Source organism: Prinia subflava, chromosome 1 (genome assembly GCF_021018805.1).
Source record: "Prinia subflava isolate CZ2003 ecotype Zambia chromosome 1, Cam_Psub_1.2, whole genome shotgun sequence".
Lineage (NCBI taxonomy): Eukaryota > Metazoa > Chordata > Aves > Passeriformes > Cisticolidae > Prinia > Prinia subflava.
The window spans coordinates 150,414,521-150,439,917 of NC_086247.1; the positions used below are offsets into that span (position 1 = coordinate 150,414,521).

Below are 25,397 nucleotides of genomic sequence, written 5' to 3' on the forward strand. Positions count from 1 at the left end.
CCTTTTAGGGCTTCTGATGGTTTTGGGGTCTGAGTGTACTTTGTTTACTTTACCAACCACTGTGGTCTTTGCCATCAGCCTGAGTAACATGGGATGGAGCTTGGTTTTTGGAAGTGACATAGTGAGTTGGGCACCAGTTAAATTTGTGTTGAGGTGGACATTTATGAAAAAGTCCAACTGATTTGTGCTTTGTCCATTCGCATTTTCTTTCCCCTTTTTCCTTACCACACTCACACCTCTGTATAATTTAATTTGTCCACAAATCCCTCTATTTGTGCAGAATATTTGTTCTTTTGTTGCCATCCCCTTCTGTTTCCTCACTTGGCATTTTTTCTATGCACAGGAAGTCTGTGTCTTTTATTTGTGTGCTTTCCCTGTTGTTGTCTTTAATTTATTTCAGATTTTATTTTTCTTTTCTGTCTGAATGACGGTTTTGTTGAGTTACTGTGGTGCCAAGTTCCAAAATATGAAAAGAGAGCTTGGTGACATTTGTGAAAAGACAAATGGAGAGTCCCAGGATGAAAATGCAAAGGAGGTGACCAAGGGGTTCAACACCAGGGTGGTGCCCAACCTGCTACACCTGAGGTACATTTAATGTTTGTGTTGTTCACAGAAAGGTCTGGCTTTCCTGGTGTCCTGTCTCTGGCACAGGCCAGCCAGGGAGACTGCAGAAATCAGGGGATAAGGGATTTTGCAGTAAGTCTCCAGTCTATTTTCCCACCTTCTGAAAGTTTTCCTTGGAGGGCTTCTTCCTCACCTTATCAGTACTGATACAGAGGTGGCTTGGTCATCCAGTTCCTAATTGTAGGAAGAGGTGAGTAAAGAGGGAGTTTCCTGTGGGCAGGGGTGACCATGTGGGCAGCTCCATCCCACAGAGGCCAATCTGGGACACGTGGAAACTCTTGCAAACTACTCACAGAGCTCTGCTGTCTCAGCTCCCTGAGGTGTGTGATGCATGCCCTGCCTGGCTCTTGGGCATCCTCTTGGAAGGACCAGGGAAGCTGATCACTGAAGATCTTTGTCTCAGATAGTGTTTGCAGCAAATAAGAAGTTCTACTGAACAGGATACAACTGGAATCGACTGTATCTTATATTAAAATTCCACTATATTTGGCTAAATTTGATCTTTGATTTGTCTGTCACATGGTTCCTCATTGAAGCCCCACTGTAATCAGAAGGGTAAACCCAGTAATTAATTTGTTCCTGTTTCTTTACTTTTTCCTTTTTCACTGGTACAGTGCTGTTGTGTAAGTGTATCATAAAACAAAAAAGGAAATAAAATTGGCTATGTGAAAAATCAAGAACATCTGATGCCTAGAAAGAATAAGAACTTGGGTATGTCAAGCTGCAGACATCTGGGTTTTTATTTAAACTGTTTTCAGCTTCGTCACTGAATCATCTTTTGAAAACCAAATCTATTTTGAAAAAACCCTTATTGGCTGTCTAATACTATCCAGGTGTGTATTCGATTTTTTCCTTCTTACTGGCACATTGTCCAAATGAAAACGCCTTGAATTAATTTAACTACAATTCAGAAGATGTTACCAGTGCATTAAAGAAAGACAAGAAAAAAGAGGAGGCAGAGAAGTAGGCTGCTTTTAAACACCCATCCTTCAAGAGCAGCGCCTGGGGAATTATTTCCTGCCTCTGGAAACGATTTTCCTTGGTTTGAAGTGAGAGCAAACCCCAGGATTTAGCGCTGGGCAGTGCAGAGCAGGCTGGGATGCGGGAGCACAGGGGTTAATGGGAGCCGTGTGTCCGAGATAACACCAGGCACTCGGACCTTTTGCTCCGAGAGGCTCTGGCACTGCCGGGAGGTTCATTTTGTCTGCAAAACCAAGCATGTAATTTCCCTTCTCCCTTGCTCTCCGTCTCTCTGGCCAGCCCTGTGGCTCGGCAGCAGCGGAGTCTCCCTGGCGACAGCCGGGACAGCTAAGCTGACCTTCAGCAGGGTGGTGAGAGGTGGGCTTCCACTGCAGGACGTGGGCTAGCAAACCCCCAGATTGGCTTTTTTCCCCCTGCTAGTCAAAAGGAAAAGGCTGGGGAAACCTGGAGATCCCTCCGTGCTTGGAAGGAGAAAAGTGAAGAAACGACATAAATTTAAAAAAATAAATTAAGAAAAAAATCATCCTCGGCATCCAAATTACATGAATTTAAGGCTTCCAGCTTAGCACAGTGTTATGGCAGATTTACACAGAGATTAAAAGTGATCCCTCACCAGTGAACACCAGCTCGTGTGAGCTGTGTAAATCCAAGTGTGTCCGCACAGCCGCCAGACTTGGCATCCAAAACAGCTCCGAGTCCCCAGAGCCAGCAGAAGGGACATTTCTACTTTTTATTTCAAATGAAACAGAGCTACTGAAACCTCTGGAGTGTGGGTTTAGCTGTCAGTCTTATTTACTACTTTCAGCTGTTATCTGCTGCCGCTGAAGCTGAGCGTGAATAACTCACCATGCTGCACTGATAACTTTGCTTTCTGTTTCAGAAAGAATTTCCAGACAGAAATCCCATCAAAGCTTTCATTCCGATCCACGCGCTGACAGATGACACAGGAGTTAAAGAAGTGGGGCTGGAATTCCTGAGGCTCTCCTAAGGATTTTTCCAAGAATATTTAAAAGGCTCTTAAAAACGGCGGCAGAGATCGAATGCTGTTAAGGGAGGGGAAAAGGAAAAAAAAAAAAAAAAAAAAAAAAAAAAAAAGGAAGAAAAAAACTTTGGCAGGCAAACAGTGTCTTACATCAATCTAGCAGTCAGCATCTATGTAGATGTTCTTTCCTCCTTTTGTGCAACACCCCTTCCCTCCTACAGACCACCCAAAGCCCTATAAATAATCCAAGGACTGTATTTTTCCTCCAGATTTCTCTTCAGACCTCGAAGGAAAAATATCAGGCAAAGGAAGGGAGAGAGGGCGAAGGGAAAGTGAGGAGGGGAGAGAAAGAGAGAGAAAGAGAGGAAAGATGGCTAGTGAATTCAGAAAGAAAATATTCTGGAGGGCAGTGGTGGCTGAGTTCCTGGCCATGAGCCTTTTTATTTTCATCAGCATCGGCTCGGCCCTGGGCTTCAACTTCCCCGTGGTGGCCAACAAGACGTCGACGAGGTCGCAGGACAACGTGAAGGTGTCGCTGGCGTTCGGGCTGTCCATCGCCACCATGGCTCAGAGCGTGGGCCACATCAGCGGGGCACACCTGAACCCCGCCGTCACCCTGGGGCTGCTGCTCAGCTGCCAGATCAGCATCTTCAAGGCGCTCATGTACATCCTCGCCCAGTGCCTGGGGGCAGTGGTGGCCACGGCCATCCTCTCGGGAGTCACCTCCTCCCTGCCGGACAACTCCCTGGGGCTGAACGCTGTGAGTAGAGACTTGGAATTACTCCTTTATTTTCTTTTTTTTTTGAATAGAAATGTAGCACCTGTAACTTGCTAAAGATGCAGGAGTAGATGCTGTAAGTAGAAACTTTTAATTCCTCCTGTATTTCCTATTTTTTAAAAATTTTTATTTTCTGAGTAGGAATGTAGCACCTGTAATCTACTGAAGGTGAGAGGGTAGATGCTGTAAGTGGAAACTTTTAATTCCTCCTTTATTTCCTTTTTTTTTAATTTTTATTTTTTGAGTAGGAAAGTAGCACCTGTAATGTACTGAAGGTGTGGGGGTAGATGCTGTGAGTAGAAACTTTTAATTCCTCCTTTATTTCCTATTTTTGTTTCCTTTTTTTGAGTAGAAATGTAGCAACTGTAAGCTACTAAAGATGCAGGGGTGGATACTATAATTAGAAACTTTTAATTCCTCCTTTATTTCCTTTTTTTTTTTTTTTTTTTGAATAGGAATGTAGCACCTGTAACCTAGTAAAGATGCAGGGGCAGATGCTGTAGTTAGAAACTTTCAATTCCTCATTCTTTTTTTTTTTTTTTCTCCTCTTTTTGGGGTAGAAATGTAGCACTTGTAGTCTACTGAAGGTGCAGGGGTTCTGTTGGTGCTGGTGGCCTCAGTCTGTTTGTTGTAGCAGAGGATCCAGTCCTGACTGATAACCAGGATGTCACAGGGATGGTCCTTCCTCCCCACCCTGGTTTTGGAGCTTTAGGACATTCTGGTCGTGCTCAGTTTTTCTTGTATTCACCATTGTATATCCAAGTTGCTGAAAGGTGTCTTTTGATGGCAATTTAACTCTGAAATAAGTGGCAGTTTTATGACCTGTTGTGCTTCTGAGGGTCTCTAAGGTAACATGCTGATTAATGTGCATACTCCAGTGCTGTTTTTGCTTCTTTAAACGTGGTTCATTTTCAGTATTTAATTAATAGTTTGTGTATCCTGGTGATGGCTGCAGTGAAAACCCTCGGGAGCAGAGAGAGGTGTGCAGCAGGAGAAATCCCACCCCCAAAGGTGTGAGCAGTACCTGTTGCATTAGGCACAGTGCTCAGATCCTGCCTGACAGAATTCCAGCTGTCCTACCTGTGCGTTTCTGGGCAAAAATTGGACAAATCCTGAATTCTCACATTTAAACTGGAAGAAAAGCTGCAGGTAACTGGGGTGCAGGTTCCTGCTGTCTCTCAGCCAGATGCTCACATCATGCTGCCTAAAAACTGCCTGGCCACAACTCCTCCTCTTCAAAATGTCATTTTGCTGTTGTTGTTGTAGCATAATAGGAGGGAAAAAAAATTATAAATACACTTTTAAACTTGAAATCATCCTACTGTCAGAGGCAGTGCTGCCACGGCCACTGCAGCACACACAGTGCTATAAATGGAAATTCCTTCTGGTCAATTATTTGACCTGATCTCTTAAGAACAAGTATTTCACGTATTTTCCTTGGCCCCTTTCTTGCAGAATATTCCCGACTGCAGTTTGCAAATTGAGCTAATTTGAAATCTTCTGCCCTTTTGAAGTCACAAGGGTATTTGGGACATAAAGCTGCAAATGCAACATCTCTTCTAAAATAACTTCGGCACAAGAGCAATATGGTTTTGCATACTGTGATTTGATATTACAGGTAATTCAGAATGTGAATCAAGTTTTCAAAACAGAATAAAATCTGATATTCAGGTGATTCCTGGGCAGCTCAGTATCATCCACCCCTGTGGGTTGGCTGCTCACCTCCCTCTCTCCCGGTGCCTGCAGCTGTTCCATCCTGCCAGTGCTTTGGAAATGTTGATGGGTTAACTCAAAACATTTTGGAGAGAAAGAGCAAGTAATTTTATTGACTCCAGAAGGCTCTGGCTGCGAGTCTGAGACGTGATCTTTCCCTCTGAAACCACTGACAGAGGGAACAGCTCAACCACACGGGACAGGGTGTCCGCCCAAGTGGTTTCCTCGAGAGGTCCAACTGCCATTAAACACGGGAGGTCTGGTTTTGGTAGCACTTAAGCTTGGTTTTTCCCTTTTGCTTCCATAAAATCCTGATGACTGGTTCCTTCCTCTAACCAGAGCTCTAAACCTGGCCATTTGTGAGGGGGGGGTGAAGCTCTCCTTGCTCCTCAGCCAGTAACTCCTCAAGCTACAAAGGCAAAACCAGGCAGGGCTCAGTGTAAGTCATGTAAGTTTTACAAATTGATCAGCAATTTCTGTGCAATGGAATAACAGAGAATATAGTTTCTAAAAGCTCTGGTTTCACTGGAAAATATTCAGAATTTTGTTTCTTTTTTCTTTCACATCCAGTTATAAATGTTCTGGCTGGAGGATGGTGGGGAGACCCCCCTGGGGATAGTGAGTGCAGCAGCTGTTCTTCTCCCTTGAGAGAAAGAACTACAGAGGAAAAGAAAGGAAGGCAAATCCTTTCATTTCCCAGTGACAAGCCTGGAGTGCCTGGGCAGGGGAGGGTTGGGGGGACCTGGGTCTGAGCCCAAGGCATGGGGGAGCAGCAGCAGAGGGGCTGTGCTTGGGCAGAGCCGATGCCAACGGGGCACATCCCAAAACCACAGCACCGAGGGGCTTCCTTCAGCAAAGAGCTGACAAGGAGAAACCACAGAGCTGCCTTTATTGTTATAAAAGGTTTTCAACCTGAGGACAAGGAGGGGAGGCTCAGAGCTGGCATCCCTGCCAGCTGCTCTGTCTTCTGTGGATAGAGAGGTGTGGATTCCCTGCTCAGAAAAGGAATTTAAAGAAGGAGAGTGCTGCTTGTTTGATAAGGTTGGGAAGAGGGTCTGGATGTGTGTGGCTTTGTCCTCTGTTCTGACTGAAAAAGTTTTTTACAGAAAGTGTAATGGAATTGCCTGCCTGGGGAGGTGGTGGAGTCACCATCCCTGGGTGTGTTTAAGGAAAGCCTGGATGTGGCACTGGTGCCGTGGTTTAGTTGAGGTGTTGGGGCTGGGTTGGACTCGATGATCTTGGAGGTCTTTTCCAGCCTGGTGATTCTGTGAATTCTGTGATTTTGTGACCCTGCCATGCTTTTAGAGAGGTGTTTTTTACAGAAGTGTGGTGGGGGCAGTGTAAAGGAGTGAGTGGCCATCCAGTGCTCCCAGTGCTTACTGGGTGGGGTTGCATGCCTGAACTCTGATTTCTGCTGCCTGGCTGCAGGTCCTGCACTGAGGGACCAAGCTGAGAACCCATTTCCACTGGCCCCTCTCTAATCCACACAGAATGAGAGACAAAGAGAGGCACTTCCACCTTTAAATCTGTTGAGTTGCTCCCAGAGACACCCAGCTCCTCTTTCCCATGCTGAGGCTCCAGGCTCGGAAGCCTCTGCTGAGTATCCAAAATTAAGTGAGATAAATCCATGTATTTCTCACTGCACAAAGGGGAAAAAAGGAAAAACAATCAAATGAAGCACAAAACCCAGCCATGGGCAGTACAAGGCTGAGGAGAAAGAAGGGAGGATGAAAATGCAGGATGTTCCTTTAACATGTTCAGTATTAAGGTCTGGTTTACACTAAGACAAGCAAACCAGTCACACATTAGGATTTTGATCCAAACTTTGCTTAAGTCAACAGATATATTTTTAGTTACTTTGGCTGGTCCTGAGTAGGACATTTTGGACAACACTCAGGGATGTATTTAGATTACTGAATCCTTTTAAGACACTTAACTTCCAATATATTTTAGTAGGGGCATGGGTTCCAAAGTAAAAAATTTGAGAATTGGAGAAGCTGGAAGAGGAGTATGCAGTGTGTTTGCTCTTCTAAAAATTTAAATATTTTTCCTTACATCATCTTGTATCTTTTTTTGGAATCTGAATTACTACATGTTACAAATTTCCATTAGGTAAAGCTGTAAGAATAGAGAATACCAGATCCAAAATGCACTCATCTGCCAGCAGAGCTGGCTATTGTCTGGTGAGGACAGATCTGGAGTTTGGATAATGGAACAAACTACTCAACAAGGCAGTTAATGACCAACAGAGAGCTCAAGCAGGAAAGAGGGGTGAGACGAGACTTCTGTGCTGTAAAGTAACACAATATTTGCTGTTAAACAATGTTTCACTGGAGAACTTTTATCCAACTTTTAAAAACATGCTCAGAAAATTTGTTTAGCTCTTGTTATTTTATATTTCTCTATCTATCTGTCTATCTATCTATCTATCTATTTAATAACCTGAGCTAAAAATATAGCTATATTTAAATAATTAGAACTTCTTGACAAATGCAGACACGGCTTCACAATTTTCACAATTTTATAGTTTTCTATATTTTGGCATAGTGATGACAGTGCCAGGAAATGTGTCCCCTAACTCTCGGGACTATAATTTAGAAACTATTTGAAAACTCTGCCTTTGAGCTTATGATGAAAGATATTATTTTAAAAGTTATAAGTGGTTCAAAAATTGTAGGCAAGAAAAACAGACGTGAAGGTAAAGTTGCTCGGGTAGATAAAGGGAAAAGAAAAACAACCAAGAATAACAAATAGGAGGGCTTGGGTTTAGAAAACACCCAGCGGACTGATAAATGTTGTTTGTGTAACTAAGGAGCTCTCTGAAAAAGCCAGAGGAGATCTGTGGTCAGTGGATTCAGAGGTCATTTTAAGACAGGTGAATATTCATACGGATGCTATTCCTGGAGTATGGAGTTGTTGCTGGAGCACCCTTTGGAATTCTGCTGTGACTGGCTGAGTCTCTGCTGCTCTGTGGGGCTCCCCAAATCAGGATCAGCCGTGGCAGAACTGGTGCACACGAGGGTGCAATGTCCTCTGGGGATAAACACCCGTGTCCAGCTCTGGATTTCTCAAGGGAAAAAGGAAACCTTCGCTGTCTTTGACTCCTCACACCAGGCCAGGCTTTGAGAACCCTTCCAACCTCACCAAAGGCACACCACAGAACCACAGAATCATGGAACAGTTTGGGTTGGAAGAGGCCTTAAAGATCTAACCCTCTGCCATGGGCAGGGACACTTTTCACAAGACCAGGTTGCTCCAAGCCCCATCCAGCCTGGCCTTGAACACTTCCAGTGGTGGGAATGAGTCCTCTTCCCATAACTACTCCCACTTAGCTGGATTGTGATCCAGTAGCAACAGAGCAACTTGGAACCTCAGTGCTGGAGATTTTTAATTTTTTATTTTCCTTTACTGTCTACATGTCCCCAGCTCCAGCCTTATCCTGCTACTTGGGGAAGATGAACAATCTCTTGTCTCCAGGAGAGTGAAGCATAGGATGTGATAAGATATGTAGACCCTTGTCATCTATCTGAAGATGATCTTATCTCTAGGGCATCCATGCCTGGTGAATTTTCTCCCAACAAATTCCCAATTTACATTTCCAGTGCAAATTTAATATTACGCCAGCACTGGGAATTCCCTTTCATGTAGTTGAGACCTGCCACAGCTTTTAATGGTGTTTGTGGATCAGCACTAAAGTGTTTATCCTGATATTCCCCACGGGATGTTTCCCATCTTTTAGGAACTCGTCTCAGAGGGGATTCCCCATGGGAATCACCACACTCCCCACATTTGGTCCACACTGGGGCCCTTCTCTCCATGGGGGACAGGCCTTGCCTGGTTGCTCTGGCTGACTCAGTGTTTGCCTTGTGATTTCCCCATCTCCTCGTGCCCGCGCCCTGCGAGCCCGTTCTCCAACCTCCAATTAAACAAAGCCGGCTCGAGTTGGAAGAACATCCAAAATAAACTGAGAGCTTGACAGTGTGAGGGGACAATTGAGTAAGAGATGCTGCTTTTCCTCTGAGTCACTGTGGAAAATTGCAGTTCCAGAGGTGCTGCTGGATGGACAAGACACGCAGCTGAGTTCCTGACCTTTAGCGTTTGTTGAAAAACCCTTGGATGCCTTTTCTTTTTTCAATGCAGATTATATATTGTGCCTTTCTCAAGTCTAGGACAGTGAGGAGCTTCATTCTCCCTTTCTCTGCCTCTGCTCTGCCTGATTTTCATCCAGTTCAGGCTTCTCCTGCCAACCTTGCCTCTGCTGGGACATCTGCATGCTTGGGAATTCAAACATTCACAAGGGACCAGGAGCTGTTGCATTTTTTAAAATGAGCAAAATGGTTCCGGTACATGACATTGATCTGGGATTTTTATTTCTTAACAAAGACTGTCATAACAATAGCTCATTGTTCCCTGTCAGTTTTTTGCAGCTGAGGGCTTTTAAGGCTTGCCAGCATTGTACTGAGAGGTCCCAGGCAGGGCAGGTGGGACACAGGAAAGGCACCTGCTCAAAACTGGCCACGCTCTTGGCCTCTTTTTAATGAGTTCACACAGTGACAGCAGAAACATCTGGGCTGAGATATAAACCTGATGGTTATCACCCATCCCCCAGAGAATTCGGGGTTATGGCTCTAATGCTTGTCTCAGATCTCAGAGCTTCTTATCCAATTTCCATTTCTGTGAAGATTTGCTGAGCTCCTCTCTAACAATAGAGCCATATCCCGGGATTTTGGAGCACAGAGGGATGCAGCAGCATGTCCCTTTTTGGGACATGTCCCTTTTTGGGACAAGGAGAGGCCCTTGCTGCTCATCCTCCCACAGCCCAGTCCTCTTGTGCTAGAACAGGGGAGATCAAAGTGGGTTTTGTGCCAGTGGATCCAAGGATGACCATTTGGAAAGTGCCCTGCAGGCCTCAATCTTAGGGTCTTCTTCATTTATTTCTACTTAGAAATGGTAGAAATTCTTGAAAATTGCACAGAGGTGTTTAAATCAATGAGTTTCCAGAGATCTAAAACCATTATTAATTTGGTAATCATAACATTACTACTTTGTGCTAGAACAGAGGAGATCAAAGTGTGTTTTGTGCCAGTGGATGCAAGGACGACCATTTGGAAAAGGCTCTGCAGGCCTCAAATTTAAGGTTCTCTTCATTTATTTCTACTTAGAAATGGTAGAAAATTCTGAAAATTGCACGAGGGTCTTTAAATCAATGAGTTGCCACAGATCTAAAAACATCATTATTTTGGTAGGTTAGTTAATATTGTAATACAAGTGGAGTCATGCTGGGATTTTCAGAGAATGATTTTTTTCTGTGTTAGATCAAGTTTCAAACTAAGTAGGATTTAAGTAAAATTAATTTTGCCACTACCCTTCCTTAGTGGCCAATAAACAGTTAAAATTGGTTTCCTTTCCATAGAGTTCTCTGATTATACCAAATATATTTGGGTTCTGTGTGTTATGTGTTTGCACACCCCCAAACACACTCACACACCAGAGACAGATGGACAGAAAGACTCTTCAAATGAGATAAACCCATATTTCAATGTTTAATTTAAATTCATTGGAGAGTTTAAAGAAATATCTATTAGTAGATGTGGGTTCTGAGCCAAGATCTGACATGGCAAGGAACACAGACTGAGAACAAATAGAAATGTCCACAAGAGAATGAATATTATGGAGTAATTCTGGTTAAATTGGTGCAACGGTAAGAAAAATATCTAGGTTTTTGTAGCAGGGCTCATTTTAGCAGATAATATAAACCTTCAGGGAGCCGAGAACAACATTTCCTTAATCAGAGAATCCTAATAAATATCACTATCTGTAAATATATAGATATTTTTAAGTGAAGCATTTTTAAAGCAAGGATACCAAATCACATCACAAGTACTCAAGGAAGAAAATATAGGCCTTGAAAAATTTCCTGTTTGTCTCCAGAGGAAATTGCCTGTTTTCTTTAGGGCAGTAGTACATTTTTGTTTATTTGTCCATTCTCCAGACTAATCGAGGGAGTTCAGTAACAGAGGGGTCTTTACCTGGTACCACAATTGTCTCCTGGAGGTTTTTCTGGCCTGGCTGGGAACATTTTGAGCCCTGAGTATTTATTAATGTGTAATTGATGGGAAAGTGCTGGACTTCCTGGCATGCAGAGCTGGTGTTTGAGTCCTGCAGCTTCATTGGAGATCTGAGGCTGAGGCACAACACCAACCTGTTAAATCAAATATACAGGGCCTGACAGGCATCCTGGAGGAAACTAAAAACAGCAGGAGGGCGAAAATGTGGCCTGAGAGCTCTGCAAGGCACAGCTCACAGCCTGGAAAGGAGCAGAGAAATCCTCAGTGTGCTTCCCTGGATGAGTCCTGTGCATCCACTCTCTAGGAACCACTGGGAGGTGTCACAGAAAACTAAACTTTTCCAGGCTCTCAACGCTAATTCTGTGCCAAGTGGAGTCAATGAGTGCTTTCAGGGCAGAAATGTGGCACTTTTCCTCACACACAGACACACACAGCTCCTCCTGGGGGCACTGATGGCTGTGTTTGGAATGGGCAAGGTCAGCTTTGGCCCCTTTTCCTTCCTTTGTTAGGAGTTCTTGCTTGGTGAACAAGGTGGAGAAATGAAGGAGCTGGAATTGTTCCCCCAGTTCCTCAATTGCACAGGCTCAGAGCTGGTTTTTAACCCCATGGAAATGCCAAGTCTTCAATGCTGTGCACAATTTTTGAGAACTTCAGAGATTTGCTGGAGTTTGTCTAGAAATATAAAATGAATATTACTTTGCCAACAGCCATACTGTGAGGTTTGTGCAAATTCAGGTGTTATTCCAGTAACAACACAGAAAGGATGATCCTATTCGGCTCCAAATTCAGATATGCCCAAAATTCCCCACTGAAATACCATCTCCTCCTGGTCTGGTAATAGAGGAGATAATAAACAGCTCTGTGGTATAAATGAGTGCTTCAACTATTACAGAAAATTAACTATTTGCTTGGGTTTGGCCGGGTAAAAAAAAAAAAAATACAAAACCTCACAAGTCCTCATCCTCTGAATAGACATTGTTTATTTCTCAGCAGCAACATTTAACCAAAAAAAAAAAAAAAAGTTTCTCCCAAGCAACTTTCCCAGAGGCACATCAAAAAATAAAAGTGCAAATTAAAAAATTGTCTGTCTCTGACCAGCTGTGCTAAATGCACGTCCTGTAGAGGAACTGAGTTTTACTGCCTGTCTTGGTCTGAAATACAGATTTTATGTGCTCTGGTTTAATGTAATAATCATTCTCCCCTCTTTCTCTCCATGGCACTACAACAAAAAGCCCTGGATAATTTCTCCTCAGCCTGCAGAGGGTGGGAGGAGGGAGCTTAGCCTTGTTCCTGGAGGGTGTCTGCTGCCCAAAGAACGGAAAATATGATTTCTGCTTTGGGAATTGAATGAGCCCCCTTTAGAGCTCTTCAGGCTGTATTTATAGGAAGGATAATCTAGCAGAGGACAATATGTTTTGTCCCCAGGTTCTGCTGAATGCTTCCCTTGTTGATGTAGGATACGATCCAAAGCTAATTCACAAGCACCTTCTGAGGCTCCTGTCGTATAATTTTAAGTGAAACTCTTTAGATCTTTGCCTGTCTCTCCTTACTAAAGAAATGAGACTTTTGCACTCCCTGAATCCCTAATACTCCATTAATGGGTATAAAAACATCCATTTCAGAGTGATTATGTCAAATAGAAGTGAATAACTGTAGTTAAACAGCCGGGGATGAAGTCTCTGAATCAATTTTGACTATCACTCAAGGGACACTTTATAGCTATGGACATGTGGGATAGACTTCCAGGAGAATAAAGGTTTGTTATCAATATGGAAATCATCAAGTTCTCTTCATGACTGACTTGGAGCTCAAAGAGTGAGAAAAGTCAAACAAAATGACAGGCAAGACACTGGGATGTGGTTTGGAGGGAAGAAGGGAGATGAATTTCTGAGGTTAGATTTGTAGAACATCCTATTTAAGAACTTTACCAGCCAAACACTTAAATTATAGATAGTTGGCATAAAAAAGAATGATTATTATTTGAAAAGGGGGGATGATGAAGAGAGAATGAACCATCTAAACTTTTCCTTATTCAGTAAAAGAGGGAAAGTCAGAGAAGGGAAATGTTAAGCTATAAGAAGAAAATGCTGTAAGACAGCAAGAATTTCCTTGAATAAAATGCGAATTGTAGGAAAAATGTCTGCCATGGCAGAGAAAAGGTGATAATTTAGGTAGGATGGTGAGGATATGCAAGGAAGAGAAGTCCCAGCCATTAAAAATGCTGTGGCTTAAATTTTCTCCCTCAAAACCACACCAGCAGGCAGGACTTGCTCTGCTGTTTCATAAGAATGGGGAAAACTGGCATTTCCCTGCTAAAAAATAGACTTCTGCAATTCCAGAGGCCTCTTTTTTTTTTTTTTTTTCTTTTTTTTTTCTTTTTTTTTTTTCTGGAACAATGAGAAACTAATCCCTGTTATATGAAAGGAAGCTGGGCCCTAGAAGCTCCAATCCAGGGCTAAGGATTTGTTGGATGAGATGATGGAGCTCAGCACCACGTGGTGGAACCACCTTGCATAACAAAGTGTCTTATCCATATAACGGGAAACAGGTTTGGACTTGATATACTCTCCCTCATAATGAGAAAAATATGAAGCCACTGGAGAAGTACACAGTGGGGTTTACCTTGGGCCAGTTTAATTTCCTGTCCCCGTTTCTCTTCCGAAGGCGGACAACTTGTAAATATCCTGCCCTAAAAAAAAAAAAAAAAATTAAAAAAAAATCAAAAGGAAAGAAAACATACCATTAATTTGCCCAAATTATTGCTGTGGGAGTCAGTCAGCTAAACATGGTAGTTAAGGGCACTTCTGAGAAACAAACTGTGTAGTTCCCATCTCCTGTCTGATGTTATGGAGAGCTGGAAGTGATGTGGCCACTGCCCATTTCCTAAGACATGAAGCAGGGGTTCCTCTCAACTTGTTACTCTCATGTTCATGTCTAGATAATGCTTTTTTGGGGTTTAACACTCCTCATTTGAATGTCTCTTGAGTCACTGTGCTTTCAATGCTTCCTTAGTTTCCAGTCAGTTGCATCTCAGGAGTTTTCTGAAGAAGATGTGATTTCTGTACATTTACTGAATTCCTGTAGACTTTTATTCCATGGCCTTGCTCAGATGCACAGTGAAGTAGGGGAGAAAATATTAATCATGGGATTGTTAAGGCTGGAAATGGTGGAATTCAGCTCACAGAAGGATGCACCTCCCTTGGGGTGTCTACATGTTCTGCTTCTAGTCTGGGAGCTGTGAGCATCGAGGGGGAATTACTCACTGCAAGCTGATCAGATAGATGTGTCCACAGATAACTCTCACATCTTGCCAATGATTCAGTCCATTTATTATGTGTGTTTCTGGTGCTTCTTCTGTCAAAACACTGACTTAGAAATGAAGTTTAGTGGAATTATTCATGTGAACAAAAAAGGGAAAGAAGTCTGTGTAGACTCTCTTGGAGATGAATATGGGTTTGTGTGTTTCATTTAACTCCTTAGAGCATGTTTGGCTCCTTAAAGCACTGAATCCACTCCTCAAGTCTCCCAGGTCTGAAGCCTGAAAAGCTCAGGGAGTTGCCAAGCTGTTCCCTGCCCTCTGACATTTTTTCTGTTACCTTAATGAGGATTATTGGAATGCAAAAAGAAGATGCCAAAATTTCCCAGCAGATACACCAAGGACAGATGCAATGTCAGCTCACACACCCTGTGACCACTGGTAAGAGGTACCAGTGCAGGGAAAAAGGCATTGCAGTGTGGGTACAGGTCATTGGAAAGGGTCCTTTTCACCCCAACACTGCACTGCAGGTGGCTGTGTCTTGTTTCAAAGCATTATTTTGTCTGTTTAGGAACCAGAGTTGTTGGTCACCTTGTATTCTGGACATTCTCAGTAGCAGAATGGCTGATGTTAAGAAGAGCTGTTGATTTTTAGTCAGGTCTCCAATGTGTGGTACTGCTTCCTACTAAAATCAGATTAAGCTTTAGACAACCCTGAAGCTCCTGGCATATGATATTCCACAAAATATTCTAAAAAAATTTAGGCTTTCCCTAAAGTCCTGAATAACACACAGAGAATACAAGCAGACTCATGTTGGTTGGGCCTCCCTGGTTCTGCCAAGAGATTAAACCAGGAGATTCAAAAGGTGCAAAATCTGGGTAAGTCTTGCAAATCCTCTGTGAATAAGGATGATAATATAAATATAAATATAAATATAAATATAAATATAAATATAAATATAAATATAAATATAAATATAAATATAAATATAAATATAAATATAAATATAAATATAAATATAAATATAAATATAAATATAAATATAACAACTATAACTAACACTATAAATATACACCAATATACCAATATATATGAATATATAAAAATATATAAATATATAAATATAAAAAATATAAAAATATAAAAATATAAAAATATATAAATATATAAATATATAAATATATAAATATATAAATAAAAATATAAATATATAAATATATAAATAAAAATATAAATATATAAATATATAAATAAAAATATAAATATATAAATATGTACATGTACATTTTAACTTGAGAGAAGGGAATGCACCTTCCTATTCCCTTTCTAAATTTTTTTTGGGGTGTGCTCGGGGTGGTGAACACCAGTGCTGCTCCATGTGTACCATGGATGGCCCAGGCTGCTGCTGCAGTGATAATTTAGCCCTGATAAGGAGGCAAATAAAACCTCTGTTATCCTACACTTACACACTGCAGATCCACAGCCCCCAGCAAAGCAGGACATCCAAGGCTGGCCTGGGTTTGTCCCATTTTTGGAACACGGCCCAGAGTCCTTGCTCTCACAGTGGAATCTCAACGTTCCTGGCAGGCAGCAGAAAATTACCCGGCTGGAGGAAAGCAAAAGGTTTCCTATGATATTTCCAGGTTTTCTTTGATTCCACACAGCCCATCAATAAGTGTTGATTAGCAGGGAGAATGACCTCAAGTCACGTCAGCTGTAGGATGTGTTTTTCCTGGAGGGAAAGGAAGAATATGATTTCAGCCTCTCAAAGATGAGGATTATCACAGGTTTTTAAAGAATAATTTTGCTCTTATTGTCTTTTCTAAAAGCCCTTCAAGTGAAGGGAAAACCCAATGGCTGGCCAGTGTTTAATCTTTTAAAGTGTCAAGGCTTTGTCAAGTGCTAACATTGCTGCATAAGCTCTGGCTTTTCTGGGGTTACATTATGATAGAAAAGAATTTTTGCTTTTTGGGCATATGCACATCACTTATTTGCTAAGACACCTGGCTTTTGAGTTTGGCCATTTGGCCTTCCAAATATGAGATTTTTCCAGAGGGTATATAGTCCAGATTCTTACATTGGTTTTGATAAAAGGAAATGCATTGGAAGCCTAATTTTTTGAGAGACAAAAATTCCACTGTCTCTCCAGTGGAAAAAAAAAAAAAAGTATTCATTTTTAAAACTTACAAATCAATAGAATATCAATTTAGAGATATCAGGCATGAATTTATGGATCCTGCAATTTTCAGTGCATCTCATATGGGTGCATTTATGTCAGACTCACACTTCTCACTTGTCAGTCCTACCAATGATGAAGGTTTCATTAATGGATTTCAATTTCTATTCTGTGGATGCTGAAGGAACCAAAATTCCCATCCCTTCAACCAGAATTCCCTTCTATTTGTGGATAAACTACTTCCAGCTCAAAGGATATCATTCCAGCATGTTAAAAAATGAGCTATAAAAATACATTATTAGTGTTTCAGATTAGCAGGATTCAAAAAATCAGATTTATGCTGCGGAAATATTCAAATGACTTCCATTGCTTGGGAATTCGATATTAAACTTTGTTCCAGAGAGGAAACAAGAAATGTGAACAGCAGCTGTGGAAAAGTGAAATAGTTCAGTTAGCCATCTTCAAGTTTTAAGGTTTTTTAAATATTAGCTTTGGGGAAATTAGGGCATAAACCACAAAATCAGATTAACAGCAGGATTTCCCGTGGTTTCATTGTTCTGGATAGGTCACAATAACATGTAATTATGTTTTTTGCCATGTATGACCCAGCAGTTTTTAATGCAGGGGCTCTGACAGATGTGATAACCTACTGATAGCACAAATTAATCAAAGTTTTACAGAGTTTGCTTCCTACTCTGAGTCTCATTCCCAGTTCTCTGGCCTGTGGCCAAGCTCATGTCTCATCCCATCTGTGCAAGTGAGTTATTTCTACTTAACAGCAAGTTATTCAGCTCAGTAACAGACTTGTCTTGACTTAATGAAGACACCACTGAATACAGCAACTAAAAGCAGAACTCAAAACTGGTTATAACATCAAATGGTTTACCTCCATGGTTTCTTGTTAGGTGCAAGATTTAGCAGTACTCCTGAAATATGACAGCATTTCTCTGCTCTGTAATGTCCATTTGTGTGAATCACCATGGTTTCAATATGTTCTACAGCACTTACAAGAAACTCTGATAATTTCATGAGTAATAATACCATTTGAATATTTATCTCTGACAGTCTGAGTTTTTCTAGATAATCTACATCAGTAGAAAATGGAAGCACTTCCATTAGCCCCTTGGGATTCCTTAGCTGGAGAATTTTTTAATGTAAACCAAGGAAGTTAAATGAGATTCGGTTTGAGTCTAAGACACCAAAAATAGTTCACCTGTGAGTTAGGTGTCTAAGCTCTTTGTAGTTGAATGAGATCTGTAAAACAAACAAAAAAAAAGACAGAGCTTTCAAATGACCCCATTTATTTCATCAGGTGAATGGATCTCATCTCCATTGACTACACCTTTATCTGTGCAAACTGAAGATATATTGGCTAAATATTAGTATCTATAAATTTTTTATATAAATTTGGTCTTCTGTCTCATCTACCAGTCCCACACAAACTCCATGAAAATCTCGGGGTATTCCCTGTGGCATTAGAGGCATATTTTCAGGCAATTGATTCACAGTATAGGTGGAATATTAATGTCTTAATATTAATGTGGAAATCCCTAAAATGATGAGTGACTGTCCTAAGGCACCACAGCTGACATCTGAAAAAGTAAATCCTGCTGAAGGTGATTCTCTGGCTGATTTGTTTCTCACATGTAGATCAGTTACACTCTCACTGTGCCCAGTGGCTGAGTGTTCACTTTGGCTGGAAGCAGCAACCACTCAACCACGCTGGATAAAACAAAGCTGCTTATGACTAGGCTTGAGTACAGCAGGGAGTGTTTCAAAACTTAATTATCTTCATTTTTTTTTTTGTATTTATTCCTATTTTTCCTCTGTTAAGCAAAAGGAATCCCAGGAAGGAACTGGATGTGCAGACCTGCATCTTCATATTGAGGAAATAGATTGCAGAACTTTGTTACACTGAGCTGAAGTCATGCAGGAATATGAATTAACATTTTCCTTCTTGCCTCCATGCAGCTTTCAGAGGGAATCAATGCAGGCCAAGGGCTGGGAATTGAAATCATTGCCACCTTCCAGCTGGTGCTGTGTGTCCTGGCCACCACAGACCGCAGAAGGAACGACGTCTCGGGATCGGCGCCTTTGGCCATCGGTCTCTCTGTTGCCTTGGGACACCTTCTCGCTGTAAGTTTTAGCCCTCAGAGGTTGTATCTGCCATTCCCCACCTCGGGGTGGGCCAGTGAAGGCAGGGGGATGAGGGGGAAGCTTCATCTGTGCCTCACCTCTGGTTCTCTTTCTGCCCCCCTAGATTGATTACACCGGCTGTGGGATTAACCCAGCCAGATCTTTCGGCTCAGCGCTCATCGCCAACAACTTTGAAAATCACTGGGTAAGTTGAGTAAATTTGTTTAACTGACAAGAGGCTCTGAAAACACATAGCCTACAAGATCAGAAACAGTTCAACACGTATCATTAGGATCAAGTCAGAGAGCTGGCATTTCCTTTTCATTTAACAAAGAATATTCTCCTTTCAATCTTGACCAGCCTCAGGCAAACAAAAACTTCTCAGACTCATTCAGTCTTTGTCCTCAAAGTAATACAGGACATTGTCTTTGGTTATTCCCCTTTATATTTATTTATTTTGAACATTTTAATTGTTTAGGCTTTATTACACAAAATCCTGTATTGTGTATTTATTGCTTAAAATAAATTTGTAAAGTGCTACTGCTTAATCTGGTAAAACCCAATTTAGAAAGATTCCAAAGCAGATTTATAAGCTGAAATGTATCATCCAATATTTAAGAGCTAATAAAATATTTAGCATCTTAAAGCTGAGTGTCTGCTTATATATTTTCAAGGATAAGTGCTCTGGAAACACAATAAATTTTAGATTATTCCTTGTGTTTATGTGTTGTTAAAATGAGGTTCCTCACAAAAACTTACTTATTCACCAAAGCTCAATAAAGAAGGCTGATATGAAGTTGTAAATGAGCATGTGTTCTTCAGTATATTAAATAGGAGCTGTTCCAACTCTCCTACTCACGATTTTGGCAGCTAGTTGCACAGGCACAGGTGGAAATTTAGTGGTAGTACAATGGGGTTGTGAAAATTTTGGATACGGATTCAGTTTTAACTTAAAGAGTAAAAAGGAGGAGGACACTGGGAAAATTTGGCAGCGTCTACCACTTGGACATTGTTATTAGGACACTAAAGGGAAGCAACTAAGTGAAGAGCTGATATTTTCAGAATTTAATAGGAACATTATTATCCTTTGTAGAGGCAGAAGAAGATAGAGATTATTAAATGTGTGTTAAACTACTGATATTGCTGAATAAAATATTGAGTTTTCATACTCAGTAGTGCTTTGGCCCTGCAAAGTCTTCAATATCTTCTGTTGCTTCTAACAAAATCAACTTTTCTACTAAAATCCTTTTATTACCTCTCCTTTTAAATTTTAATTTTCTTAAGGGGTTAGGCCAGTTCAATCACAGCAATATTACCAGCTAAGCAGCATCTAGTGGCAATTTAAGCACCTCGTTAAGTATTACCTTCAAATTCACCTGTCACTGGAATTTAACAGGAGAATGGAAACTGATGCCCTGTGGTTGTAGAAATTATGCCCCCCTGCCAACTCTATCTGGAGTAGCAGAGATGTTTTAGCAGTAGGTAACTGATTTTAAATGTCACAACTTGACAACATAGTCACAGCAATTCCCCTCTGGGTCTATCCCCAATACATGGTGACAAATTCCTGGTTTTATGCCGTGTGGTAAAGAAAACATTCAGGTGGACAGGCTGCAAATATCAGGGTCCTCAGAGGAGCTTCAAACACAGAAATACCTGATGCAGTGGCTTGGATTTGTATTCCAGATTTTCTGGGTTGGCCCAATCATTGGAGGAGCGAGTGCTGCCCTGATTTACGATTTCATCCTGGCGCCCAGGACCAGCGACCTCACCGACCGCATGAAGGTGTGGACCAGTGGCCAAGTGGAAGAGTATGACCTGGAAGGGGATGACATGAACTCCCGGGTTGAAATGAAGCCAAAATAAAGAAGGGCATGGAGAGAAGAAAGAAAACAAAACAAAAAACAAAAAAACAGAAAGTAAAAAAAAAAACGTGCGCAGAACATTGGTTTCCGAAGATTTTATCAGTGTTATAGACTCTTTGTAAACCAGCAAGCAGTACTTTGGTTTTTTAATTCAGTACAGTTTTCCTTTTATTTTTCTTCTTTGATTTTTTTCCCCAATCCTAATAGCATTTTTTATATCTGGGGTTTTTCAATTACAGAGTCTTTAGGTTGAGAAGTCATGACCTAAATAACTGGGGTGAAGTTTATTTAGGCCCCCTTTTCACAACCCAAATAAATTGGACTGAAGTTTAACCCCTCACTTGGTACCACCCAATTTTGAGGTGTATTTAGTGTGGGGGGTTCTCCCACCACATCACTCAGTAATGATAAGTAGTTCCAATGACCAGTTTGTTTCCTGAAAGAATAGATATTGAGGACAGAGAACAACCTGTTCAAATAATGAAAGCCTTACAGCTGAAAAAACATTTATACATTTATACATATTTATACAAAAATGCAAGGCTGGCATCTAATGCCAGCAATGAATGGGAAAAAACCCAGTCTCAAATCATCATCCAAAAACATCTTTGGGAAGGAAAGGTTACTAAAGATTAGTTGCTTTATAAAATTACCCATCATTTCCTAAATGACTGATCATCTTTGAGAAAGAGGGACAGAAAAGTAAGGCAGGATAAGAATTTCCAGAGTCACAGGATCTTTCAGACTTTCTAGTGTGTCATTCTCCCTGAACTTGCCTCCAGCAGCTTGTGAGAGGAGAATACACGTGACAAAAAAAACCAAACAAACATATATATATATATTAATTCCTGGGAAGTAATAACTAGAAGTCAAATTGGAGAGTAGCAACAACAATGGCAACAAGAGCCACATGGTGCCAATGTGTAAAGAGGATCTGATGGTTCCTGTGACTCCTCTGCTTTTGTTCACCTTGTGTAATTTATCATTTGATTTAAAGCAAAACAAGGAGGAAAGAAGTCCCCTTTTTCTCTGACCCCATTCCAATAGCCAGCGCTGTGACATTCAGGGACCACAAAAAGATGTACACACGGTATATTTTCTAAAGAGGGACAAATACATACCTGTAAGTCCATTTTGGGGGTGGTTGCTTTGTTTTTATATATATATATATATAAATGTTTATATATATGTTTTATACAGAAAGCCTAGTGTACTGTTTTGTAAGAAAATAAGAGCATAAACACAAGTGGAAAGAATTGCAGCAGTGCTTAGCGAAATAAAGGACACTGGACACAAGAAAGAAAATAACAACCTAAATGACGTGGAAGATTATTTTCTGTTTAAATTTGTGTGTGTGTGTGCTACTTATGATTTCCTGAGTAACCCAAAGCATTAGCTGGTCTTACCTACTAACTATAGACTATAGTTAAAGCAGATCCGTGCTGATACACTTGTTCTGCACTAAACAATTCTCCATAAGAAACGAGGTCCAGAGGAACTGACTGAAAATCAGCACATTCCAGCATCCAGCAAAACCCCCCAGAGGTAATGGGATGGATTCCCCTCTCTGAGAGACAGGGTGGGATTGGGAGGTGAAGTAGGACTGGCATAGGAATCTGTATGGGTTGGATCATTTCATCAGCTTGAGCGGATGGAAAACAAAAAAAGAAAAAAAATCACCAGCAAAATAAACCAGAATATATTTTATCTTTCTTGTCTACATTTGATGTGCTATCCCATGTATTGCCTATGTACATAGAGCATGATTGGATTTTGGGGCGGTTTTAAAATAAACAAAATCAGTTGTGCTAACAAATGAAATGTACATGATTCTTCATTTTTAATTTGTCATGTAATGCAATTTAATTTTTCTGTGCCATTTTTCAGGTGCCCACTTGTAAGACTGAGCCAATTTCTACTTTTCCACTCTTCTCTTGATGTCCTTTAGGGAATGTTCTTTGTTTTTGTGGCAGACAAAGCAGACTCTCACCTGGAAGTAAACTCTTCCATATCACACTTAGAAATGAAGCAGAGTACCAGGATCACGTACCCACTTTCTAGAATATCTTTCCAATTTTATTTGTTTTTATCCCAGTGCCTCCACTGACTCCAAATTAACCCATTTTTGACTTGCAGAATCTCTGAGCCAGAGAGAGAGCCAGAAGAGCTGCAGAACTCACCCCCAGTAAATAGTTTATTTTGTCAAACTTCAGGCAACTTAAGAGTTAATGGTGTAGAAAATGTGAGATTCACAATTTGTTCCTTAGTCTACACCTTGCAAAGAACTTGGTTTATTCTTTCATGTTTCAAAGTCCAAAACTGTGAAGACAAAAAAACACTCTCTTTCCATTTGGGTTGTGATAGGACCGCACCATATTAGCTGCTCTAGCTTATGATCACTAAAATAATAAATAAAATAAATTAAAGATGTATAATAATTGTTTCACTAGTGAAGAAAAAAAAAACAACAAATGAATGTAAACAAAGTGTGATATGTTGGTGTATTTTGTAGAATCATAGAATCATTGAAAGTTTTGTGTTGGAAGGGATTTTAAAGATCACCTAGTTCCAATCCCCTGCTGTGGGAGGGGACTGTTTCCACAAGACCTTGTATTTACAGTGACAATGTTTAAACAATTTACAGTAAACCTCTTAAGAAAATTAAATTAATCAAAAGTATTTAAGGTGAATTCCAGACTTAAACCCCTCCATTCTTCTTAAAGATGGAGAAGTTTAATGATATATTTTAAAGTGCTTTTGTAGCACTTAGACCCTGAACTGAGAGCAGGGATTGAGGCCATGGCTGCTAACGGTGCTCCCACTCCTGGCACGAATGGTTTTGCTTTGTGCTACACAAGCACCCTTCAAAGTTATCATCAGCTCATTAAAATAGTTGAAGCATACCCAGGGAAGGAATTAAAGGCATGAAGCAGCAAGCATCGAAACCCACTAACAACTGTCAAGTGGGCAAACGTGATCACCCAGAAACTCAACAAAGTGTCCCTGGCAAAGCAAGGCTGGGACAGGGCTGTTCAAACAGCTCCTGTGGTGTCTGCACTGAGAGCTCCTGATCCATGGACTAATGGGGGCTGTCAGTGCCCCGGTGATGCCCTGGGCACAAACCTCTGTATTTATCACACATTCTGACAGGAAAAGGCTGTGGAATCCTAGAACGGTTTGGATTGGAAGGGAGCTTGAACATCATCTAGTTCCAAAGTCTAGGAACATCCAGGGACATCTTCCACTACCCCAGGCTGCTCCAATCCCCCTCCAAATTGGTTTTGGACACTCCCAGGGATGGAACAGCCACAGCTTCTCTGTACAATCTGTTCCAGGGCCTCACCACCCTCTGAGTGAAGATGATAAAGGGTGGATGCTTCCTTAGATTATCCAGGAATCACATACCATGGTCTCAGTCCCACGCCTCATGTACCCCACAACATCCCAAACAGCTACACTCTCTGTGAAGGAAAAAGCACAAGGAAACATTCCCAAGTCCAGGAACATGGGTGCCAATGCCTGTAGTGGTCATCCCAAATATCCCAAGCTTTTCCTGAGCAAAGCTGAGCAAAGCAAAAGTGATAAATTTGCTTTTTCTGAGTGCAGGTTGCCATCCCAAGAGCGTGCAGGTGTTCCCACTCTGTGGTTTGCACAGGTGACAAAGCATCCTCTGCTTAGTCCAACACAAAACAATTCACACAAAGCTTGAGGAACGTGCTTTGGATTCATCCCTGAGAAACCCCTGTTGCTCCACTGACTCTATAGACAATCTAGGGAGATTTGGGCCCTAATTTACCCACCTATCTTTAGAACAAAATGCATATTCTGCCTCCCCATTGTAACTGCAGCAATTTAATTTTAGATTTCGTCTTGCTCTATGTAGACTTTTAACACGTGCAAGCAAAGAAAGGCAATTGAAACCTAACATAATGACAGCCAGCACTCCAGGAAGCTTCCATTGTCCTTCCATATCCACCAGCTGCACCAGTCACAATTCACAGCTTAATGTTTTTAAAAATTAGGGTAACACAGTAATACAGAGTTTCTCATCGTATTTCAATATTTTTTGCTGCTTTTACCCAGCTGAAGTTTGGATGTGCCAAGTATCACACAATAAATTATATTAGGAATATGGATGCTATGATTGAGTCAGAGCCTGGGCTGGTGTAAACATCTGTATGCAAACATTTGCTTCAAGAATGGTTCTGGGTTTCATTCAAGCTTGATGTCCTTGAAAGTACCAAACTTTTTGTATGTAAGTTGTCTGAAATTACCTAAATTAGCCCAGAATTCTTTCTGGGGGCAAATACATCATTTTATAGACTTTCCAAAGCTGAATCATGAAATAGAAACTCTGCTTAAATAGATTAATTGCCAATTACACATTAGCCATCTATGAGATCACTTTTCTTTAGGTTCTTGAGATTAATTTGCCAGGCAGGGTTATGAATGGTGTTCCTGAGAAGGCAAAACCCCTGCTGACTTCAAGGTTCCCCTTCGCTATTGGAAAGCAAATCTTTCCAAGGAACTGTACTCCTGACCACTCCCATTAGCCATGGATGCCTGCCCATGGCCATTCCTGTTCCTCCACAGGCCTGCTGCCTGTAATTCTGTGATAAATGACTGCATAGCCCAGGATTTGGTAAGGGCAGAGCACAAAATAAACACAGGAACACAGAATGGATGGAGGGAAGTGACACTGGGCATGCAAGGCAACTGGTTTGTGGATTTTAATAGCACTCAGAAGAATAAATTCTCCTTTCACCTTGGCTGAACTCTGTGCCCCACTGCCCTAGAGCCATACCTGTTTAAATGAGT

General features: G+C 41.2%; 1 protein-coding gene across 1 annotated transcript; it reads left to right on the forward strand.

Annotated features, from left to right (window-relative positions):
• Positions 1-2,841: 2,841 nt before the first annotated feature.
• On the forward strand, positions 2,842-22,400 carry AQP1 (aquaporin 1 (Colton blood group)). The gene is made up of 4 exons (XM_063416837.1): positions 2,842-3,347; positions 18,550-18,714; positions 18,839-18,919; positions 20,401-22,400. The coding sequence occupies exons 1-4, from the start codon at positions 2,958-2,960 to the stop codon at positions 20,578-20,580; spliced, it is 816 nt and encodes a 271-aa protein (XP_063272907.1). The 5' UTR covers positions 2,842-2,957; the 3' UTR covers positions 20,581-22,400.
• Positions 22,401-25,397: the final 2,997 nt, after the last annotated feature.

What these genes read in the sequence shown, in the direction of transcription:
- AQP1 (XM_063416837.1), top strand. Translation starts at nt 2,958, where the DNA reads ATGGCTAGTGAATTCAGAAAGAAAATATTCTGGAGGGCAGTGGTGGCT. An exon ending in ACTCCCTGGGGCTGAACGCT is followed by an intron (nt 3,348 to 18,549) that starts GTGAGTAGAGAC and finishes GCCTCCATGCAG; the next exon opens with CTTTCAGAGGGAATCAATGC. An exon ending in CCTTGGGACACCTTCTCGCT is followed by an intron (nt 18,715 to 18,838) that starts GTAAGTTTTAGC and finishes CTGCCCCCCTAG; the next exon opens with ATTGATTACACCGGCTGTGG.